General features: G+C 37.7%; 1 protein-coding gene across 5 annotated transcripts; it reads left to right on the forward strand.

The window, feature by feature from the left end:
• The first annotated feature begins 367 nt into the window (after positions 1-367).
• On the forward strand, positions 368-20344 carry eef2k (eukaryotic elongation factor 2 kinase). Of its 5 annotated transcripts, none has more exons than XM_023341056.1 (20): positions 368-681; positions 1514-1773; positions 2315-2368; positions 4601-4701; positions 7534-7594; positions 8387-8424; positions 10044-10215; positions 11626-11775; positions 12318-12450; positions 12526-12653; positions 13208-13427; positions 13526-13587; positions 14944-15021; positions 15861-15914; positions 16077-16142; positions 16520-16651; positions 17256-17444; positions 17547-17671; positions 18480-18658; positions 19860-20344. In XM_023341056.1, the coding sequence occupies exons 2-20, from the start codon at positions 1522-1524 to the stop codon at positions 19967-19969; spliced, it is 2304 nt and encodes a 767-aa protein (XP_023196824.1). In that variant the 5' UTR covers positions 368-681; positions 1514-1521; the 3' UTR covers positions 19970-20344. The 5 variants fall into 5 exon arrangements, with proteins under 5 accessions (XP_023196824.1, XP_023196826.1, XP_023196825.1 ...); XM_023341058.1 differs by having other exon boundaries at positions 13211-13427; XM_023341057.1 differs by having other exon boundaries at positions 368-676.
• The last annotated feature ends 140 nt before the right edge of the window (positions 20345-20484 follow it).

The following is a 20484-nucleotide window of genomic DNA, read 5'->3' on the forward strand; positions in this document are numbered from 1 at the left end:
CTTTCCCAAAGAGGGAATTCTGTCAGGAATGACTGTAAACACTGCTGCAGCTATTCTGTACAATAAGTAACGAACATGTCCTGGTTGGGTTGGAAAGTTACTGGCTACACTCCCTGTTTATCACGAGACTGGCTGTTGACTTGTACTGGAACATTGTGTTCTCCCAAACGTCCTTACACCGTAAAAGCTACCATTTTCTTTTTATTCAGTCCGGGTTTGGTACAATGCATGTTCGCATGATTAAAATTGTCTAGTTTTACGCGGTTGTTCCGCGTCTCAGCTCGGGTTTGTTTTCTTGAATCTTCAAAAATTCTGACAGAGCCCATATTTCCCGACAGCACCCGAACGCGGCAGGGATGCAGGGGGCGTGGCCACCGAAAAAGAACATTATGGCGTGGTGATACGTGCGGAGGAACACCATCGTGGTGGAGGGTTTGTCATCATCCAACGACGGTACAGGCACAGCAGCTCGCTGCCAGACACGTCCTCGGACCTTCAGGTTTCAACGGAGAACTTGTAAACACTCGCTTTGTTATGGGAGGAGACTATAAATCGCTTCTCATGAGGTCTTCTGTATCTATTTGCTAACGGAAACCTTTAAGGAAGGAAGAATACGAAGGCTGCTTGATCCGTGACTGTAATAATCCCTACCGAAGAAGTCTATGTGCTCCCAGTTGTAAGGTTTGTTATTTTGTTCGTGGATTTGACAGCATGGAGCAAATTAGCATGGCAATTCAATTTAATGCTAACAATAATAGCTACTGGAATGTGTGACATTGGACAACAGGCGGATTATTTTGGGGTTTGCACTGTTAACCGTTGATTTGATAACAATCTGATTGTTCAGGAATGTAAATACCGTTCATAAGAAATGTGAATAATGCATGCTCCTGGTCTCATTGAAGAGAACCATTTGTAATATGCTGCCACCTCTGTAATGACCAACCACACTTATGCATAACATGCAGTTTCTGCATCCACGGTCCAGAGTTGTTTTGCTCTTATAATAAGATGGCTGCCTGCTGGAGATGCACCAATCAATCTGATAGAAACCGATTTTCCCCCTAGATTGGTTCTGATTGGGAAAAATCAGATTAAATTCTGAATAATCTCTGTTCCCTATTCATTAGAATCACCAAAACTAACATTTCCCACTAAAATGGGTCTTTAAATAAATTTTTACTTAGTTAAAGTAAAATCAGATTCAAAACATGCAGCACATTTTTCTCTTTTATTTGTTATGGTTCTTTAAAGCAGATCAAATCACAATGAAAAATACACAAAATTCTGAACTATGCTAATTTATTGTCATTAATTTGTGCAGCATCACAATGATAAACGACTCCTGAGAACACGTACTTGTTAGGACTTTATGTTTTAAGTGCAGAGCAGATAATGGAGAGACTTTTCCTTCCCTCCACGCGTGCACCTGATGTGATGAATTTCAGTGCAGCATCTCTACTCCCTGGATGCTAAACACATATACACTCTCAACCTCTTCTGGCCTCTGCAGCAGGCATCATGGATGACGACCTGATGTTCAGCATGGAGGAGGAGGGCAGCGCCCAGAGACCCTCCGCTCAGAGAAACGGCATCAAACACCGGGCTCACTCGCTCGGCAACGCCAACGCCAGCGACGACGATGAAGACGAGGAACACTTCATCTCGCCTATCCTGTGCGACTCTGCTAAAGAAGTCTGCAACTACCTGAAAGATCTGGTTTACACACGGCAGCTATCAAACTCACTTCCAAAGAGCAACTTCCTATACAGGGTGAGCAGCTCAGAATGTTGTCAGCAAATATTGAAATTAGCGAGATGATTGCTTTGCTTAGCATGAAGTACAGTTTATAAGAGCTCAGTTCTGCAATCTTTGAATATTTGCCTTAAAAGGACAGATGATCCGTGCATGCCTGCACACACCCACCCAATACGTGTGGTATTTGTAGTGTGTGTACTCTGTATGTGATTACTGCAGTGGAGGCAGGCCACTCATCTTTAAATGTACTTTTTTTGAGAAGAACAGGAAGTACCAGAGGGTTGGTTTCAGCTTGTATTCGCATGTAAACACGCCTCTTGCTGCTCAGCCCTCCAGATCAGCAGCAAGGCTGCACATAAAGAGTTTATTCACTGCTGCTTATCAGGGAGAACGCCCCACCAGTCAGCTGTCATTAGAAGGAATGAATGGACTTTTGTTTCATTTTATATCTTTTTTCTGCTTAATGATGTTTGTAATAATGTTGATTTAAAAAAAAAAAAATTTTGTAATGGATTATTAATGGAATCTATCCGATTTCTTTGCCTTCTCTAAATAGCATGAAAACGAGGCAGAGCATCGATCGTACACTGTAATCTCTGAGAGCGCACGGGTATGTTTCAGAGTTTCAAGTTACACTTTTCTCTCCCTCTGCCAGCAACCATCCACACTTCCTTTCTTCCCTCCCTGCTCTGTAGTTCTCAGTCCTTTTCCCTGCTTTTTTGTTTTCCTGGTGGTTTCCACCTTTTATAATTTACTCATTGTCACGCTGACTGATGCTTGCTTCATTACAAATCCTGCTTCACATCTTCCTTTTCTTTCAGGATGCGTACGTTTTCACCCTGTATTTTTCTTTATTAATCATCTATTTTTGTTGCAAATGCATAATGTGTAGAGTAAACAACAAGAAATTATTTTGATGTGCCTCAAAAAGTACTCACAGCCCCTGAACTTTTTCACATTTTGCCACGTTACAACTTCAGTATTTTACTGAGATTATACATGCTAAGCCAACACAAAGTAGTGTATATTGTGAAGTAAAGCAAAGTTTTCTGAAAAGAGTTGCATGCATTTGTATGAAATTCCCCAACCTGGTCAGAATCATCTTTCCATCTGGTTTGCACCTCTTGAAAAACTTTTGATTTTACTAAATGGATCAAGTTCATATTGGATGGAGAGGGTTTTCAATTCCTAACAGAGATTTGTTCTGCACTTTGACTAGACCATTCTGAAACATCAATATAATTTGATCTGAACCCCTACATTTTAGGCAACCTCAAGTATTTTGCAACAGGTTTCCTAATATTTAGCTCAAAAGATTCGTCTCTAAACTTCAAAAGCATCCCGCAGCATGATGCTGCCACCACCAAGTGTCACTAACAGTGTCGATAAGCTCAAACTTGTCTGCAATCCCAGTTTTTTTCAACCAAACTTAATATTAAGTTTACTTAATATTATTAATATGCATAATAATATTATGCATGCAAACTAAGTAAAAGTCTCTGCAGACACTTCAGTAATGGTGAAGCTGCTGTTTTAATTAAAGGTCTCCTTGCTTGATTTTATCTGTTTAGGCTGTGAATTTGTAGGTGTCATACTCTTTAAATCTTCAGATGATGGGTGGAGTAATTCTTTGTGACATATTCTGAGCTTGTGACATTGTTTTACAGCCCAACTCTTCTTTAAACATTTCCACAACTTTATCCCTGACCGGCTGCTTTGGAATTCAGGAATATCAGAGTAAATGGAGATAAATATAAATACGTGCCACATATTTCCTGCAAAAAAAAAAAGAAAAGATGTGAACACTACGCATTCTTTCCACTTTGAAAATATTAATTTCCATGTGTTTGTCTATTAGTTTGTGGTCACATTGTGACAAATGTGCTAAAGCTCCAGATGTTTGGATGCTTCTGCATGTCACCTTTACATAACAACTCAGGGTTCACGCTACAGTGTCATCCTCAAGCGTCACCAATGTTTGCTCCAATGTTTTTGACATGGCTTCTGACGTGTTCTTGGTAAGACGATGATCCTGTGGTTGAGCACATGACCCAAACATATTTCTCGTAGTGTAAATCTGTCACTCTGAAACTGAACACGTCTGCTGATCAGCGGGGAGAGGAACACGAGGGAGACGTGCAGAATGAGTTCGAAGTATCCGTGCTTAGCAACAGATTCAAATGTGATTAAGAGTTATTTAACACTTGGTGGTTCTTACTTTAATTTGTGGACAGTGGATTTGCTTAAATGTTCACCTTAACTTGTATTATAATGCTTGCACACTCTACCACCCCAAGCATTTATTTACACCCCTATAAAGAGCTAAAAAGCCCTATAACCTCAAGCTCAAAACTTAATTTAATTTTTTAAGTTACTGTTCAAAATGGAGAACACATAAAAACCTCTCATCCAAGTTAAATAACTTTTAAAAAATATCTACCTGCTAAACTTGCCTATTTCGTCTACTGTGTCAGAAAGGGCTCGATGAGGACTTTTGTTAATTTTATTGCCACTCAGAACAAACTAAATCTCCAAAGATTGCTAATAAATAAAACTTTAATATAGACTGACATTTTGGGGTCATCAATTTCTCATAATAGCTATTTATTTAAATGTTGTGCACATCTTTACCAAGGTGTACACTGAGATGTGGCTGTATTCCTGGGGAAAGAAGTGATAAAGTTCAGAAAAGGCGAAAAAGATGCCAAGAATTACCTTCATTGTGCAACTTGAGCAGCTTTGTGAGGAATTAATCTCTTTGTTTTATTGAGTCTTTATGAAAAACAGGGATTTTGTCTTTCTGGATTTACATTTCAGAGACTAAATTGTTTGTCTGCTGCAGGCGGCATGGATAAACGCCATAGAGAAGGCCCGAGCCATGCCCGACCCCTGGGCGCAGTTCCACCTGGAGGACATCGAAACTGAACCCTGCGTTCGTTACAGGTATGAACGACTCACCATTTATTCACCTCTTTGCAGGATTTGTGTTGCTTTTCGCTGAAACATTTCCTCTTCTTGAAGAACTGTTGTGCACAGCTTGAACATGAATCCAGTCCCATGCAAACGTATTAATGGCTCCTAACAATGTTTTGTCACTACAAAGCATTTTGTTGGGAGTTTGTGTGAAAGACTGAAATAGAGTGTGTTACAGTTATGGAGTGTGAAAGAAGTACATTATATTTTTATGCTAATAAAAGTCTGAAATGTGTGGCACTCATTACTACATTGGGTGTAGACGGTGGGTAGATGGATAATTAAGTTAAGTAAAAAATGGAATAAGTTGCACTACTTATCTGTAACTACGTAAATTTGTACTTTTGAGCCGACATGCAAAATCCTATGAGGCAAAACCAATCCTGTATACATTACAGCCACTGTGGAACATGGCGGTGGCAGTATTGTGCTGTGGGGATGCTTGAACTGTTTTTATTTTTTGCAAAACAAAAACTAGAGCAACAATTTAAATCCCTGGATGTGCAAAGCTGCAATCTTGCAGCCTTGATCTCAACAAATCGAATTGACTCGATGGGGCAGATTACAAATGTATGCCACACTTTTCAGATTTTTACAGTTTCTTCACACTCTTTTGTGTTTGTCTGTTGCATAAAACTTCAATAAAACACTTTGAGTTTGTGGTTGCAGCATGGCAAAATGTTGAAGAAGTGTAATGCATCTGTTGAATCAGTCACATCATCACTTTTCCTAATCTATCAGAAGCTTTTAATGTGCCAAACAATATTCAGTTAAAGGCATACCATTTTTATTTTCCTGCAGCTCTCAGGGGTGTAGCTCACTTGTAACATTGTGTTTTACATGAAAACATGACCTTTGAACTTGTTTCAACATGTAAACACAAAGCTGACACATTTTATCTCCTAGTCGATATAATGACTTCGCCGTCATTCAGTAGCTCGTTTACAAACTGCAGTGCGGTCGACGAGGGCAGGTTGGCCTGCGACTGGCGGCCGGCTGCGTTTCACATCCCAGGATCAAATGTCAGCATTTTGGCCTCCGCTGTTGACAACATAAAATAACGCCCTTCTGTTCCTCATGTTGCTTCTTAAAATTATTATCTTACAATTTGGGTGGGATACCAAGTATGCACGCAGATATTAAAGGCCAGCTTGGCAGCTATTAGCGCCGTAATCAAGGGTGGAAAGAACGCACAAAGGATGTGGATGTATGCAAAGAGCATTTTGAAATGAGTTCCTGTGGGTGGAGGGATTGTCCGAGCCTGGGATTTGCCCTGCTGTGTTATTTCTGTGTGCTAAATTTACCCGCCGTAACCTCATCCCCTCTCTGCACCCTGCAGCCCGACTGCTAATCTTCAAGCAGCCTGAAATGTCAGCTTGAAGATTAGATATTTGTAAAGTTATTTTCGTCTTTGTTCTTTCTAATATCTGTCTGTCCTGCAGGGTTCATTAACCCGCTACACTTTTTGCCAATTCAGGCAAACAAACAGACCTCAAAGGAGTTTTCTATCAGCAGATTGGCAGATTTTCCTCCCTTTGCTCCCAGCTAAACATCATCTTTCAACATGAAAGCGGTCAGGATGACTTTTCTTTGGAGGAAGAAACAAGAACTCCCAGAACCTTCCTATTTCGTTCTGTTTTCGTTTTACCCACTTAGGAGAGCAGATGAATCATGTGGCTCCCTGATAAGAATAGATAATAAGCTGTGGACAAAGTCCCGCACTTGGCAAACATAAATGAACTACAGCTCCTTTAGTACAAGGAGGGAAGCGGTAATCTGAGAAAGGAAAGTGGGTCAGTGGTGTGACAGGTGTGGAAGGGTGATATTAAGCAACAGGTGGGTAAATAAAACAGATATATTTTGTCTGACTGTAGTGCCAGGTCGCCGGGTTTAATCGCTCAGCCGGGTTACTTGCTTTGAACAGCAATATGAGACAGAAAAGCATCAAATACTTTCTTTTAAGAAACAAGTGTTTCAGTATGTTTGCTAACTTGCAGAGAGGAGTATGACTGCTACAGAATTTCCCTTTAATTTAGTGTTGAAACATTGTAATTAGAAATAGTAAAACTCTGCATTGCAAAACCACAGAAGAAGTCATGTGGCAAAGAAGCAATCGTAGCCTGAGTGCTTTGCAGTGCATGTAAATGGTGTGGCACTGTTTTTTGGCCATAAATTCATCATCTTTCTGCAAAGTAAATTTCTGTCTCCTTAATTCCAGACTCTTTCTTTTTTGATTCCCTGCTTTATTTCAGTGTTAACGGGATTTCTACTTTTGTTTGGCTGGTAGATATTGCTTTTATTGCCACCTTTTAATAAGTCAGTTTTTTGTGAGTAGCTATTTTGTTGATTTTTTATATATATATATGGGTTGTATGTAGTCAATTCAGGTGTGTCCAACACATAAAACACAACTGAGTATCCATCAAAATCCATGTATCCCCAAATGTAATGTTCCAAACTTAATTACAAGTTTAATTTTTTTAAATGCAAGTAATCCTGTAGTAAAAAAGTCAACTTGTTAGTATTCGTGCCTTCTGCATTTTGTTGTCAAGTTAATTTGTAACTTTAAAACCAGTGTTTGCAAAACTGCCATAAAAGCAAATGACAGATCTTTTTTTTTTACTTCCTCTCATTTACAAAATGCACACCATCTTTGCAACCTGTTTGTCAACATTCAGATCAACATGTTGTGACTTTCAGTGAGGCGTTAATACTCTGTGCGTTATTAGAACTATTTAAATGAGTGGATATATTTGGAAAGATATGCTTTCTTTTTTAAAAGTTGTGTCTTCTTCTTCACAGGTACAGCGCGATCACAGGAGAATGGGCTCAAGACCAGATCCACGTCAAGATGGGGGCACAGGTGTTGCTTCTCACCAAGCATTTTGCACCAGCTTTGAAAAATATCCGGCTTTCCTAAGTTTAAAGTTGAAATTTGATTAAATGTTTAAGAAATCATTTTGTTTTTAAAAACATTTACATTTGGTACTTTTGTGGGTAGGAAAAGTATTACCAAACAAGTCCTACATGAGATTGTCCACAGTTATATGCCCTAATGTTAATTACCATTATTTGGTTTGATTCAGGTTAAACAATTATTATATTATTGAAAAGTTAGTTCATTTCAGTAACTTAATTCACAAAGTGAAACCCATTTTATTAATAATTTTATTGATAATTACACACATGCTGGCCTTTACTTCAGTCAACTATGATGATTTTCTGCTAATAGCTGATGGAAAAATATTTAAGATTAAAATATTACATCAGATCAATGAAACATTTTAATACAGAAAATAATCTTAATAAAAAAGTATGTTTAATATCTGCTTAAAGGTTATTTCTAAAACATGCTTTAAATCTGACAAATGGGTATCATCGAATGCATACTAATTTAATGATTATGGCTGTCTGCATTGCATATTTTTAAATTATTTTCCATTTAAAAGTCTTACATAGAGTAAAATTTACATCTTACATAGAATTAAGTCTCACTAAACACAAAAAGCGTGATAAATCCTTAAGTATTTATCTTTACAACATCTTCCTGTCTGTCTTCTTTGGTTGTTGAGTGGGACTTTGTTGTCCCACCCAAAAATAAAATATAAAAATAGCTAATTGCACATTAATTTCTCCTCTGTCTGGTTTCTCACAGCCCTTTGGGAAAGGAGCCATGAGGGAGTGTTTCAGAGCGTAAGTTAAAATACTCCTCCACATTATGTTTCCTTTTCCTCCTATTGGGACGTTGAGTCAATATAAACAGAGATGGATCGCTGACCCATATTCCCTGCACTTCCTGCTCCAACTCGTTGGGACTGCTGTTGATGGCGCCGTATTTTTAGACTACAACTCTAAAGATAGGACTTTGAGTTTAGTTCTGGCTGTAATCCCATGAAATTGATTCCTCAAAAGTTTATTGTTTGAGTAAATTAAAAGCCCTGTCATGTTTATTTTCTGAGTAAAGATATTAAACTAGAAGTGCAAGAAGTTATGAAAGGCCTCCTTAGCAAGTCTGGCAAACTACTCCTGACTATTAGCTTCTTGCTTTTAGTGCCCCTTAGTGTGCGACATTCACTCATTTTCATAAATGTCCTTTAATTTACCTCCAAAATAAATATATACAATTTAAAACTGACCAACTCTCCATTGTAGGACATTGATTGTAGTTTATCATGACTGAAAAGGCAGAATTGACCCATAGTTTTAGGAATTTGCGGGAAACATTTTTTTCCCGTGTTTATTAGGATTAACATACAGTAACATATTCAATCAGGATAACAGCTTCATTTGATATTTAACAGTTGCCACAGACATTGTGTGTTTAATTTAACTAGTCCAAAGAGATTTATGGATACAAACATTATTTAAAATTATGGATTTTAAGGTTTATATCTTAAGCATCTGAGCTCATTAGCTCAAGCAGATGCTTTTATGAAGCTGTTTTAGAGCAAAGATCTAATTTATAAATTTGTTGTAAAGCTACTTTGTTAATTTGTGACAATGTTTTATGTTAGTGAATTTACTTATTAGGCAAATTCCTCAGTAATGTTTTAGTTGAACATTGTAGTGCCCCCTACTGGGGGATTTTCCCCAAGTCACCTCAGGATTATGTTTTATTGATCATGAGTCTCATTTAAATATATCTTACTACTTCTGCCCAAATAAGTTTTTAGCTAGCTAACACAGAACGTTTCTTTATCATTTCTGAGATTATAAGAATTGTCCAGTTTAATCTTTGCTTAAAGTATTGTAATGTTTTGGCATTACAATGGTGAGATTTTATTGGAAAGTTTTGCATATATCCTATTAAAATTGAAAAACTGGGTGTGGTCAAGTGGGTGTGGCTTATCTTATCTAAATCAGAACAATTAAAGGATTCTATACCTAGAAGCTTTTTAACAATGTGGTTTACCATTTCCTTTCTTGGACCCCTAATACATAAAAAAACCTCTTTTTTCAATGTATTATTCCTCACTAATGTGGAAAATCAAAACAAGTCAATCTTAGGCTCGCATGAAATATCTGAAATCTTAAAAGATTCTCCAAAAAATTGTTTAAGGTAAACTCCCTGCGGCCCTACAGGCCAGACATGTTGGTTCCTAAGAGATGAAGCTGCAATATGTGTAGCGTACTGTAAACATATGGGTGAACTGACCACATCTGTGATCACTTTCTGCTCATTTGTGATTAAAAAGCTGGATTCTTTTGTTGAAGACCTAAAATCTTCAGGGAAGTGTCTTTATTTTTATGGGAATTAAAATAAATTTTTATACTCAAGACAAATACGCATTTCTGTTTTGTTTCCCCTCCAGCAAGAAGTTGTCCAACTTCTCACACAGCAGCAACTGGAAGTCGGCGTCCAACTATGTTGCCAAGCGCTACATGGAGACCGTGGACAGAGAGGTTTACTTTGAGGACGTCCGGCTGCAGATGGAGGCCAAACTTTGGGGGGAGGAGTACAACCGCCACAGACCTCCCAAACAGGTAGGAGAACATTTAATGTCCACCTTTAAGCAAGGAGAAGATAACAATCTATGCCTTGTAAATTATTTCTAGGATGTTCGTGCATTCTTAAAAAGTCTATTTAAAATGAAGGCCCTAAATGTCCTAAATTCCTTTTAAAACATAAGTTGGCCTTTAATACGTTATTCCCAGGTCATAAATTTTGTAGTTTGACACGCAAAAGTATGAATCGCACTCAGACATCTTCATTGCATTCTGTGACTTGAGACGGTAGAGACATTTGGTCGCACTGGACTCTGTTATAAACTATTTACAAGAAGTAAACATGAAATGGGAAAAAAAGTCAACATTGTGGAGAATTGGAAAAAATTGCGCATGTGATTTTAGTATGTTGGAAATATAAGAGAGAAAGAAACGTGTTATTTTTTATTATTAAAATTTGTTTTGGTTATTTATTTATTTTATTTATTTTTTAGAAAAAGAAATGAAATATTAAATTTTAACAAATATACTACAGGGAGATTAAGAAAGAAAAAGTATTCAAAATTTAGTTAGTTTTTTAAGAAAGCTTAAGTCCTAAAAACATTTTTGATTTTTTTTTTCTGAAAAATGATTATGTGATTTTGTTAATCGATTCATATTTTTCGATTAATAAAACATGATCGATAATTTACGTGTTTAAAGTAAAATTTACATTTTGAGTCGCATTCTATACCAGTAGGTGGCGGTAATCCATACCTAACGTTTCTCTACACCGCCAATAAAAATCAAGAAGAAGAAGAAACCAGTTGCGGTTACCGCCGACTAGCGGCTAATAATATACCTTTGCTAGCTAGCTTTTTTTTGCGTCTATAATCAATGGACAAGTACAAAAATTTGTCGCTGGTTAGCTGGACGAAGTTCGTACATTTCTGTGAATATATACAGTACAGACCAAAAGTTTGGACACACCTTTTAATTCAATGAGTTTCCTTTATTTTCATGACTATTGACATTGTAGATTCACACTGAAGGCATCAAAACTATGAATAACACATGTGGAAATTTGCACTAAACAAAAAAGTGTAAAACAACAGAAAATGCCCCTTATATTCTAGTTTCTTCAAAGTAGCAACCTTTGCTGTGATTACTGCTTTGCACACACTCTGCATTTTCTTGATGAGCTTCAAGAGGTCGTCACCTGAAATGGTTTTCACTTCATAGGTGTTGCCCTGTCAGGTTAATAAGTGGGATTTATTGCCTTATAAATAGTCATGAAAATAAAGAAAACCCATTGAATTAGACAGGTGTGTCCAAACTTTTGGTCTGTATTGTAGGTGTGAAATTCTATTCATAATGGTCTTAAAAAGTCTTACGTTTGAGTTGGTGAAGCCTGCAGAAACCCTGATTTATTAAAAAATATTTCAGAGGGAAATGTATTGCAATCTTCAGGTGGACATCATGCAGATGTGCGTGGTGGAGATGACGAACAGACCGGGAAAACCGCTCTTCCACCTGGAGCATTACATCGAAGGGAAGTACATCAAGTACAACTCCAACTCGGGCTTCGTGAGGGACGACAACATCCGACTGACTCCACAGGTGAGAAATGTCAATCAAGCAATTAAGTATAATTTCATGGCACATTTCAGCAACACGGCATTTTAAGGTGCTTTGTATCACGAAAGCACAAAAGCCCATCATAAACACATCATATAGTGAGCAGATGTGAAAACCCAGAGGCGGTCCTAGCCGGTTTGGCGCCCTGGACAAACAACCCCACCAGCGTATTTTGGTGCTAAGCCCATTAGGTGATTTATAAGCGAACAGAAGTATTTTAAAGTCTATTCTCTGAAATACAGTGAGCTATAGGAAGAACATCAAAACTGGGGTGATGTGCTCCGTTTTCCTGGTTTTAGTGAGAAGTAAATCTGGATCAGTTGTAAATGTCTTATTAATCTGTGAAGACACAATTGCAGTAATCACTGTGACTAAATATCAAAGTATGTAGGAGTTTCTCTAGATCTAGCTGAACCATTAGTCCTTCAATACTGAACATGTTCTTCAGGTGGTAGAAGGCTGACTTTGTAACTGTCTTCATGTGAGTTTGAAGTCCGCTATAATCTCGCTCTTTCGTCCATCAGGCCTTCAGTCACTTCACCTTCGAGCGCTCGGGCCACCAGCTGATCGTGGTCGACATCCAGGGAGTCGGCGATCTCTACACAGACCCTCAGATCCACACAGAGAAGGGGACGGATTTCGGAGATGGAAATCTCGGTGTGTTTCTTCTCTTTTTCAGATTTAGCTAGTTCCTACTGGCAACAGGAATTCCTCAGTCTGATAACATTCCAGGTGTGCGGGGCATGGCTCTGTTCTTCCATTCCCACCTGTGCAACAAGATCTGCAAGAGCATGGGCCTGACGCCTTTCGATCTTTCTGAGCCAGAGGCGTCCCAGCTGGACTGCACCAACAAACTTCTGGTAATTTTGCCATTTTTGTGCTCTCTGAGAGATGCCTGAGAGCAGCAGCTGGTTAGATCAACCACAGCTTACCAAATTAATCCCACAAAAGTCTGGAAACAGGACCAGAGTACAGGAAAATGTTTAATATTTAATTAGATATATAGATTTTAACAAGTTAAAAATCTTACACAGTTAATTGAATCTCTCTTCTTTTTTTTTTTTACATACAAAGCCCCGAGCTGGAACCTGTGTGTTGTGTTTCTGGTACGCCTGTAAATCTGACGCACAAGTGACATCTGCAGACAAAGTTGTGGATGACAAAGCCACTTCTCTTTTTAACCCCCTTTAATGGGGGTTAATTTTTGCTTCAAAAAACATTTAGATGGGATGCTGGAAAAGAGTACTGGTGTTTATATCCCTGCAGCAATTCAAACTTAAAATAGACTGGACTTTAGCTAGATTTTCTGTTGTTTACTGTTGCCATGTTAGGACTCCAATGCAACATTCTTCTCTCACTAATCTGAGTTCTTTTAGTTCTTTTGCCTCTAAGTTTTTTCCTCGCTTTTTCCCAGAAGTCGGCCAAGACGGTCCTGAGGGGCTGCGAGGAGGTCTGCGGCTCGCCTCGCGTCCGCACCTTTTCCGCCAGCCGCGTCCCTCCGCTGCTGTCCCGTCTGTCCGAGCCCTCTTCTGCGGACGAGAGCGCGAGTGACATGGACTCCATCCCCTGCTCGCCTCTCGCCCTCCCCTTCTCTCCCATAGTGGCACCTGGATCCATGGGCAAATCCTCTTCAGGTACATTCCTAAACCTTTTTTGTTTCCCCGGCAAAAGCATCCATTACCTAAGTGGAGTCCAGTTGCGACTGGCTTTAACTTTTTACTGCGTTTTCCAGGCTTGTCTCTTTCTGGAATGTACGAACACGACAGACTGAACAACAACACAGCTGATCACAAGGTGAGCAACGGCTAAGTGAACTGAACTGGAAACAGAAACGTGAGCTGCAAATGAACAACACAAACATTATCTCAAAAAATACAAATTCCAAGTTACATTTTTGTACCTCAGGTTAATCAACGCAGCATTTTGCTTGAACATTCAATTTGGGACGTAACCAGAAGTATAAATAAATACCCAAATAAGGTATTTATTTGGGTAACAGACTAGAAAGTCTCATTCTGTCTAGTCTCAAAATCTTATTTTAATTCATTTGTGTCAATTCAAAAACCTTAAAGATTTTGATATAAAATTAATCTGTCAACTTTAGTGGTTATTTTTAGTTTTGTTTACTTTAATTTACATTATCATAAATGATATCTCGCTAAAACTTATAGTTTACCACATTGTACTGAGGACAAAACATAGATAACTACACAAGTAGTACTTTGACTAAAATGTTAATAAATACATTAATAAACAAAACACAAAATAGTATGTATAATTATTCAAATGCTTATTTACAATTAAATATTTAAGTATCAAAATACATTACTTTAAAGGAGTTGTTGCCCTCTAGAATTAGCTCAGCATTTAATAATTATATTTAGTTATTTAATATTTTCTTTATTTATTCATAATTATGTAAGTTGTCACTGTGTCCCTAACAAATGATGAAACTGCAGTTTCATCACTTTTTTCCGTAGCAAGTTAGCGCCACCTACTGACTCTAATGCGTAAGGCTGGCAGATAAAATAAACTATAAAGATTTAATTTTTGCAATTAGCAATTTAGTTTTGCACGTAACACATTATTTAAGCATTATTGGAATACTTAAAAATTACTTTATTTATTAAATGCATGGATTTATAATTTTATTTAACTATCCTATTATATTGGGTCTCTATGTTCTCATGACTCTGGAGGCTAAACGGATTGAAAACGCGCCTGCTGAGGGCGTTCAATGTTCCCTGTTTGTCTCCGCCTGAATCCCTTCTCCCACACACGGAGGATTATGGGTATTCAGCTCTCATTGCACCACTGCAGACATTTGCGTGTGTGCAGGCAGCAGTTAGGCCTCCTGGATGAGGAGGCTTTGCGTGGGTCCAAAGCTGATTTCAGGAAAAGCTCATCACGCCGTCGGCGGCTGAAGCCGGCGCAACAATGCTTATGTTGGGAAGCAGAGCTTGTGGCGCTGCTGCTTGTGAAAACAATGTCCTGAAACAACACTCTGTTATGTGTACCAGCCGGTCCATTTACAACTCCTCTAAAAAAAATATTCATTTCTTTCTTTTTCTGAGTTTTAAGTTTCATTTATCACTTTTCTTGCTCTTTTTTTTTTTTCACACAAGTCAACGTTTTGTTTCCTGTCTGCAGGACTCGGAGAGCGGCGGAGACAGCGGCTACCCGAGCGAGAGGAGGAGTGAAGGGGATCCTAATGATCATGTAGACGGGGTAAAGACTTTAACTTAGCCTTTCTTTGATTTAACATCAATAAAATTAGATTTTTAAGTTCAAATGAAACTGACGGGAGAAACCTTTCAGTTTTTAATAACACAGTTAGATATTTAACTTCCTGACACTTAAAATTGTAAAGTTTCGTTCTCTTCTCAGCTCCACCAGATTACTAATAACTTTAGGACTGTGTGTAACTAATCATTATTCTAGACATCAATTAATCTGTCGTTTATTATGATAATCAATTAATTGGATTAAAAAAAAATTGACCCATTCTGCAGATTTTTCATTTTCATTTTTATACAATAATGCTTTAAAATATGCAAATAGACAAATAATCCAGTTACTTTTTTAAAAAGAAAATAATTATTTTGTTTCCTAAAGTGAAACAACAGGATTCCTTTTGTAAACATTTGATCATTTGTAGCAAAAGATGCATTTGCAGCTAAAAAAAATAACTTCTTACATCAATATGTGAAAAGCTTGTTTCTACTTGACTTAATATCAAGTTGAATTTAATCTGTTGTTTGTTTACCTAATTAATAAATGAATAGCAGAAGGTGCTCAATTAGTTTGTTTTTTTTGTTATTTTACTGAATTTGAACCAGGTGAAGCTTAATTTGCCACTTGATGTTTTCTTAAATGTAAAATGTTTATTTTTGTACAGTTTTGGCCCATTTACTGTGTTTTATTCCTTCAGTAATTGGCATTTTTGAGTCTTTATACGCCAGTCAATTATTAATCAATTACTAAAGTAGTTGATGATAAATTCCAATTAATAATTTCCGCTCTAATTCTCGGACAGCAGGATTTATAATTCGTGTGTCATCATTCAGGTCCATCACCGCTACAGACCTGTTTCTGAGTCGGATGACGACAGCATCAGACGGGTAAACAAACCAAGTTAAATGCATGTGAATGCTTTCCTCCCCTGGATCATTTTCATTCTCTCCTAACTTCTTCACTCATCATCATGTTTTCACATTTTCCTCCCCTCCACTTTCCCGTAACATGGCTCCTACTCCTCTCCGTTGTTTCCCTCCCGTGACTAGAGGAAGATGGTAGCTCCTTCGAGAGTCTCAGCGAATTTATACTCTGAAAGTCCCAGCAACGAAGGGGTGATTATCTGCATGTAGTCTTTGTAAGGCAGCTGTTTCCTCTGAAGCGCGTTTTCTGTCCCCAGAAGCTTATATACTTTTGCATATTTTTTGTCGAGCAGAAAGATGTGTGCAGCTGTTTCAATGTGCACAAATATTTGGAATCGCAATAAAATGATTTGTGGAAACGAAACACCATCTACCTCCAGTTGACGCACTCTGACACTTCTCATGATAATCGCTTTCTGTGTGCTTCCTGTTTGTTCTGCAGCTCTCAGCTCAAAGCCTGCTGCTCGTCATTTCCTGGACTCCATCAGAATTGGTCATAATTAGGTTTCTGCTTGTGTTTTTTTTTTTTCTTCTTCTTCTTCTTATCTTGGTTGGACGTTTCTCCTCAGCTGACGGATGAGAAGTGGAGCTTCTTCCACTCGTCTCGGGCCCACGTCCACCGACCTTCCTGCGTGGCCACCGAGGTGGAGCGCCTGAACGCTCTGCTGCAGAAGAAGATCGGGCAGTCGATCCTGGGAAAGGTAAATCCAAGAACATCACATTTATTAATATTCATATTAGCTGCTTTTTGGTAAGTTTACAACATTACTAAGCCTTTCACAGCAATCAATAAATCAATTAATCACATGATAAATTAAAACAAACTCAATGGATGATAAAAGTCTTCAGTCTGGTGATTTGGTCTCAACCAGCCCTTTTTTGAAGGACAGCTTTGTTTACAGAGACTCCATGATTCATTTTATTTGTTGTTTATTTTTTATTTATTTTGGATATTTAAAATATCTTCCAGTTCCAGTGTCAAAAATGTTGATTAAAATGTAGAGTTTATTGATCTTTGAGACTGTGATCTTGCATCATTATTACTTAAGAAATGGTCTCAAAACAACAATTTTATCATTTATCGAAATAACTTCTGGGACAGTTTACCGGCCTAAACATTACAACAGAAAAATAAAGGAAACAAAATACTTCATAAGATACGTCATGTTCCATCCAACACATTCTCTCATATGAATCGTTTTAGCACAACTGATAGAATGCATTTAGCCATTTTTATTTTTATTTTGACATCTTCACAGATTTCCAAACCTGTGCTTTCTGTCATTGTTTGGTTCTGCTGCCCAGGTCCACCTGGCCATGGTGCGCTACCACGAAGCGGGCCGGTTCTGTGAGAAGGACGAGCAGTGGGACCAGGACGCGGCCATGTTCCACCTGGAGAGAGCCGCCCTGTGCGGAGAGCTGGAGGCCATCGTAGCCTTAGGAAAATGTTACCTGCAGCTGCCTCATCACATTCTCCCAGACATGGAGGTGGAGGTAAAAACACACACAGCTTCATTTTGCTGCTTATTTCACTAGGAAGCTGGCTACAGTTGGTTTAGGTCTGTCTCCACTTTGACTCGTGTGTGTTGTTGACAGGATAACGCAGGAAACAGGATGAAGGGGTTTAAGTATCTGCTCCAGGCTGCTGAGGCGGGAGACAGATCTTCTATGATCGTTGTGGCCAGAGCCTTCGATACGGGAGCCGGTCTGTCTGCTGACAGGTCAGTGAAGGGTCACTTAAACAGGACTCATACCGGCGCTTCACATCTTTAAAAATGCTTGAATTTCCTTTAGTTGTTTAAGGTTTGAAAAGTGCTTTACTTCTGTATAAAGTCATTGAAAAAGCTTGATGCTCAAACTGCACTGCTGTGTGATTATTTTACATGTGATTAAAAGCCTAATAAAAAGACACAGACACTTTTTTTGCTGTTTGTAGTTAAACTTTTCTTACTTTTAGGTTAATTATAATAACTCAAATTATTTCTGTTTGCTAAATGCCAGAAAACTTGTTGTGAACATTTTTTAGAGATTTTATTTGTAACTTTCTTGTATGTTGGGTTTAGGCATTTAATTAGTGCAGGAACGTCATTTACCTGAACACAATTTGATTATTTCAATGTAGTGAATATTTATTCGTAATGGCTCAATAACTTATTGATTGTCTTATATTTTGAGTGGTAAAGGTTTTTTAGATTATTGTGTGTAGGGTGTGTGAGAGAGACATTTTAAAACATAAAATTTTGTTAGATTTTAGCCTATCTTGTCTGCTGTAGCATAATACGTTATTAATAACCGTGATAAATATCATAATAGTGAATTAAAACTGTCTCTTTTTAGTTCCTTTGTATTGTTTTAGTAAACTTTTGCTGGAAAAGTTTGAAAACTTCTCTTAAAAATGCTTGAATTTTACTGAAGGAAGTGTTCCAATAGTGGTGTATTCCTCCCCCTAGTGGATTCATAGTGGAATTACATTATTTCTACCAGGCTTTCTCTCATTGGCTCCTCTGTTTCTGCGCTTCACGTCCACAGAAAGCGGGACTGGGCTGAAGCGATCCACTGGTACGACAGCGCCCTGAACATGATGGACTACGATGAGGGCGGGGAGTTCGATGGCACGCAGGACGAGCCGAGATACTCGCTGCTGGCCAGAGAGGCGGAGATGTTCCAAGAGGGCGGCTTCAACCTTACTGCAGATCCACAGAAAGCAGGTTCGGTTCTGTCTCTGCCTTTTAGTGTTCAATAAAACTGTTATGAAATGTCTGTCCCCTTTCAGATTTCTTGATTTTATCATTTGTTTATTTTTTTTGCCCTTAAAATCATTAAACTAATGTTTGCATGAGACAAAGAGAATCTGAGAAAAGCCTATCCAAACCAACCAGTCCATATGTATACATGCAATTTAACAGTTTTTGGTATAATTTCACCAGTGAAGTAGGTTAAATATCTTACAAAGCAACACTTAATGGCCCAATGTCAAAAAAATATAAATCCCAGACCTGTTATTACCATCTAATTGTTTAGAAAATATTCAAAGCGTTCTGAGGTTTTGGTTCACCACAGTGAGAGCCATTAAACACAAATGGAAGAAAATCTGCAATAGTTTTTTTATTGCATGTTCTCAATAATCTTTGAAAGTCTGTATCAAGTCAAACCAGTTATTTATGGCATAGATAAAAAATGTAGAAAGCAGATATGGGTAGTATTTTTACTGTGCTGTACTTTTACTTGAGTAATTTTGTTAGGAAGTATTGCTACTTTTACTTGAGTAAGATTTCTGGATTCTCTTCCCGCTGTGTGTAACTTTGCTAAATGCAGAACAAACTTGTTTTAACCAAAAATTCACCAGACATCTGCAGTTTTTGTTAAAGTTTCATACGTTTTTTTGTTTTTGTTTTTTTTTACTGAAAGAAATTGATTAGAATTTTTTTTTTTCTTTTTCCTGATTGCATTATTTATATGACTTATTTTCACTTTGGTCTTTAAAATGCCAACATTTCCACACAACTTTAGATTTTTGTCCATCTGATTATGTATTTTTAAAATATTAAATGTATTTTTTAAATATTAAATGATTGTGTTGACCACTACTGAGTACTTGAGTACTTTTTAAATTTGATTTATTTGTTTTACTCTTGAGTAATTAAATTTGATGACAACTTTTTACTTTTACTTGAGTGATAGTATGTTGAAGTAATGCTAAATTTTTTGAATACTCTTCCACATTTGGTTGAAAGTGTTGCAGCCGACATTTTGTTTCCTAATTAAACAGATTCAACAGCTGTCAATAATCATACATTTTTACCTTATTTTCACAAACTACAAGCTCATGGAAAACACACAAAAGGACTTTAGAAGGATAAGGCGTGCCTGTTATTTTATGATGGACTAATATTTGCTCTCTCGTTTCAGGGGATTTGTTTACGGAAGCCGCAGAGGCTGCGATGGCGGCCATGAAAGGTCGCCTGGCCAACCAGTACTACATGAAAGCCGAAGAGGCCTGGGCACTGGTGGAGGAGTAATGATGGAGACGTTATTGATCCCCTTGAAGCCTGTGGGAGTGAACTTTTACACATTCAGCATTTTACCCTGAATGATTATCGTTTACATATTTTTATGACAGAATTTGTGCTGTTAGCGGTTTGATTTGAGTCTGCTGAGCCATTGACGATCAGATCTCCTTGTTTCTTTCTTTTTTCCTGAGGTTAATCATCCTGTCTTCCTTTTCCCTTTAATTTCCTGCCCCTCATTACAATTTATTTAACTGTAAATAAGAAAAAACTGATAAATCAGAACAAAGAAAAATGTTTACTTATTTTCCCCTTCTAATGTTTAAAGAATTTATAAAGAAATGGAGTCTGAAAGTATAAAATAAAGTTTGCCTTGCTTTTTATTCATCTTTGATTGTTGTTGGTTTTTTTATTCTTAGATTCTTATTGTCTTTAAATAAATATTAACATAGAAGAATATCAAACTTGACTTGAATAAAGTAAAGTTTTTGTAACACATTTCAGGAACAAGGCAGTTCAAAATGCTT

This window comes from Xiphophorus maculatus, chromosome 10 (genome assembly GCF_002775205.1).
Source record: "Xiphophorus maculatus strain JP 163 A chromosome 10, X_maculatus-5.0-male, whole genome shotgun sequence".
Classification (NCBI taxonomy): Eukaryota; Metazoa; Chordata; class Actinopteri; order Cyprinodontiformes; family Poeciliidae; genus Xiphophorus; species Xiphophorus maculatus.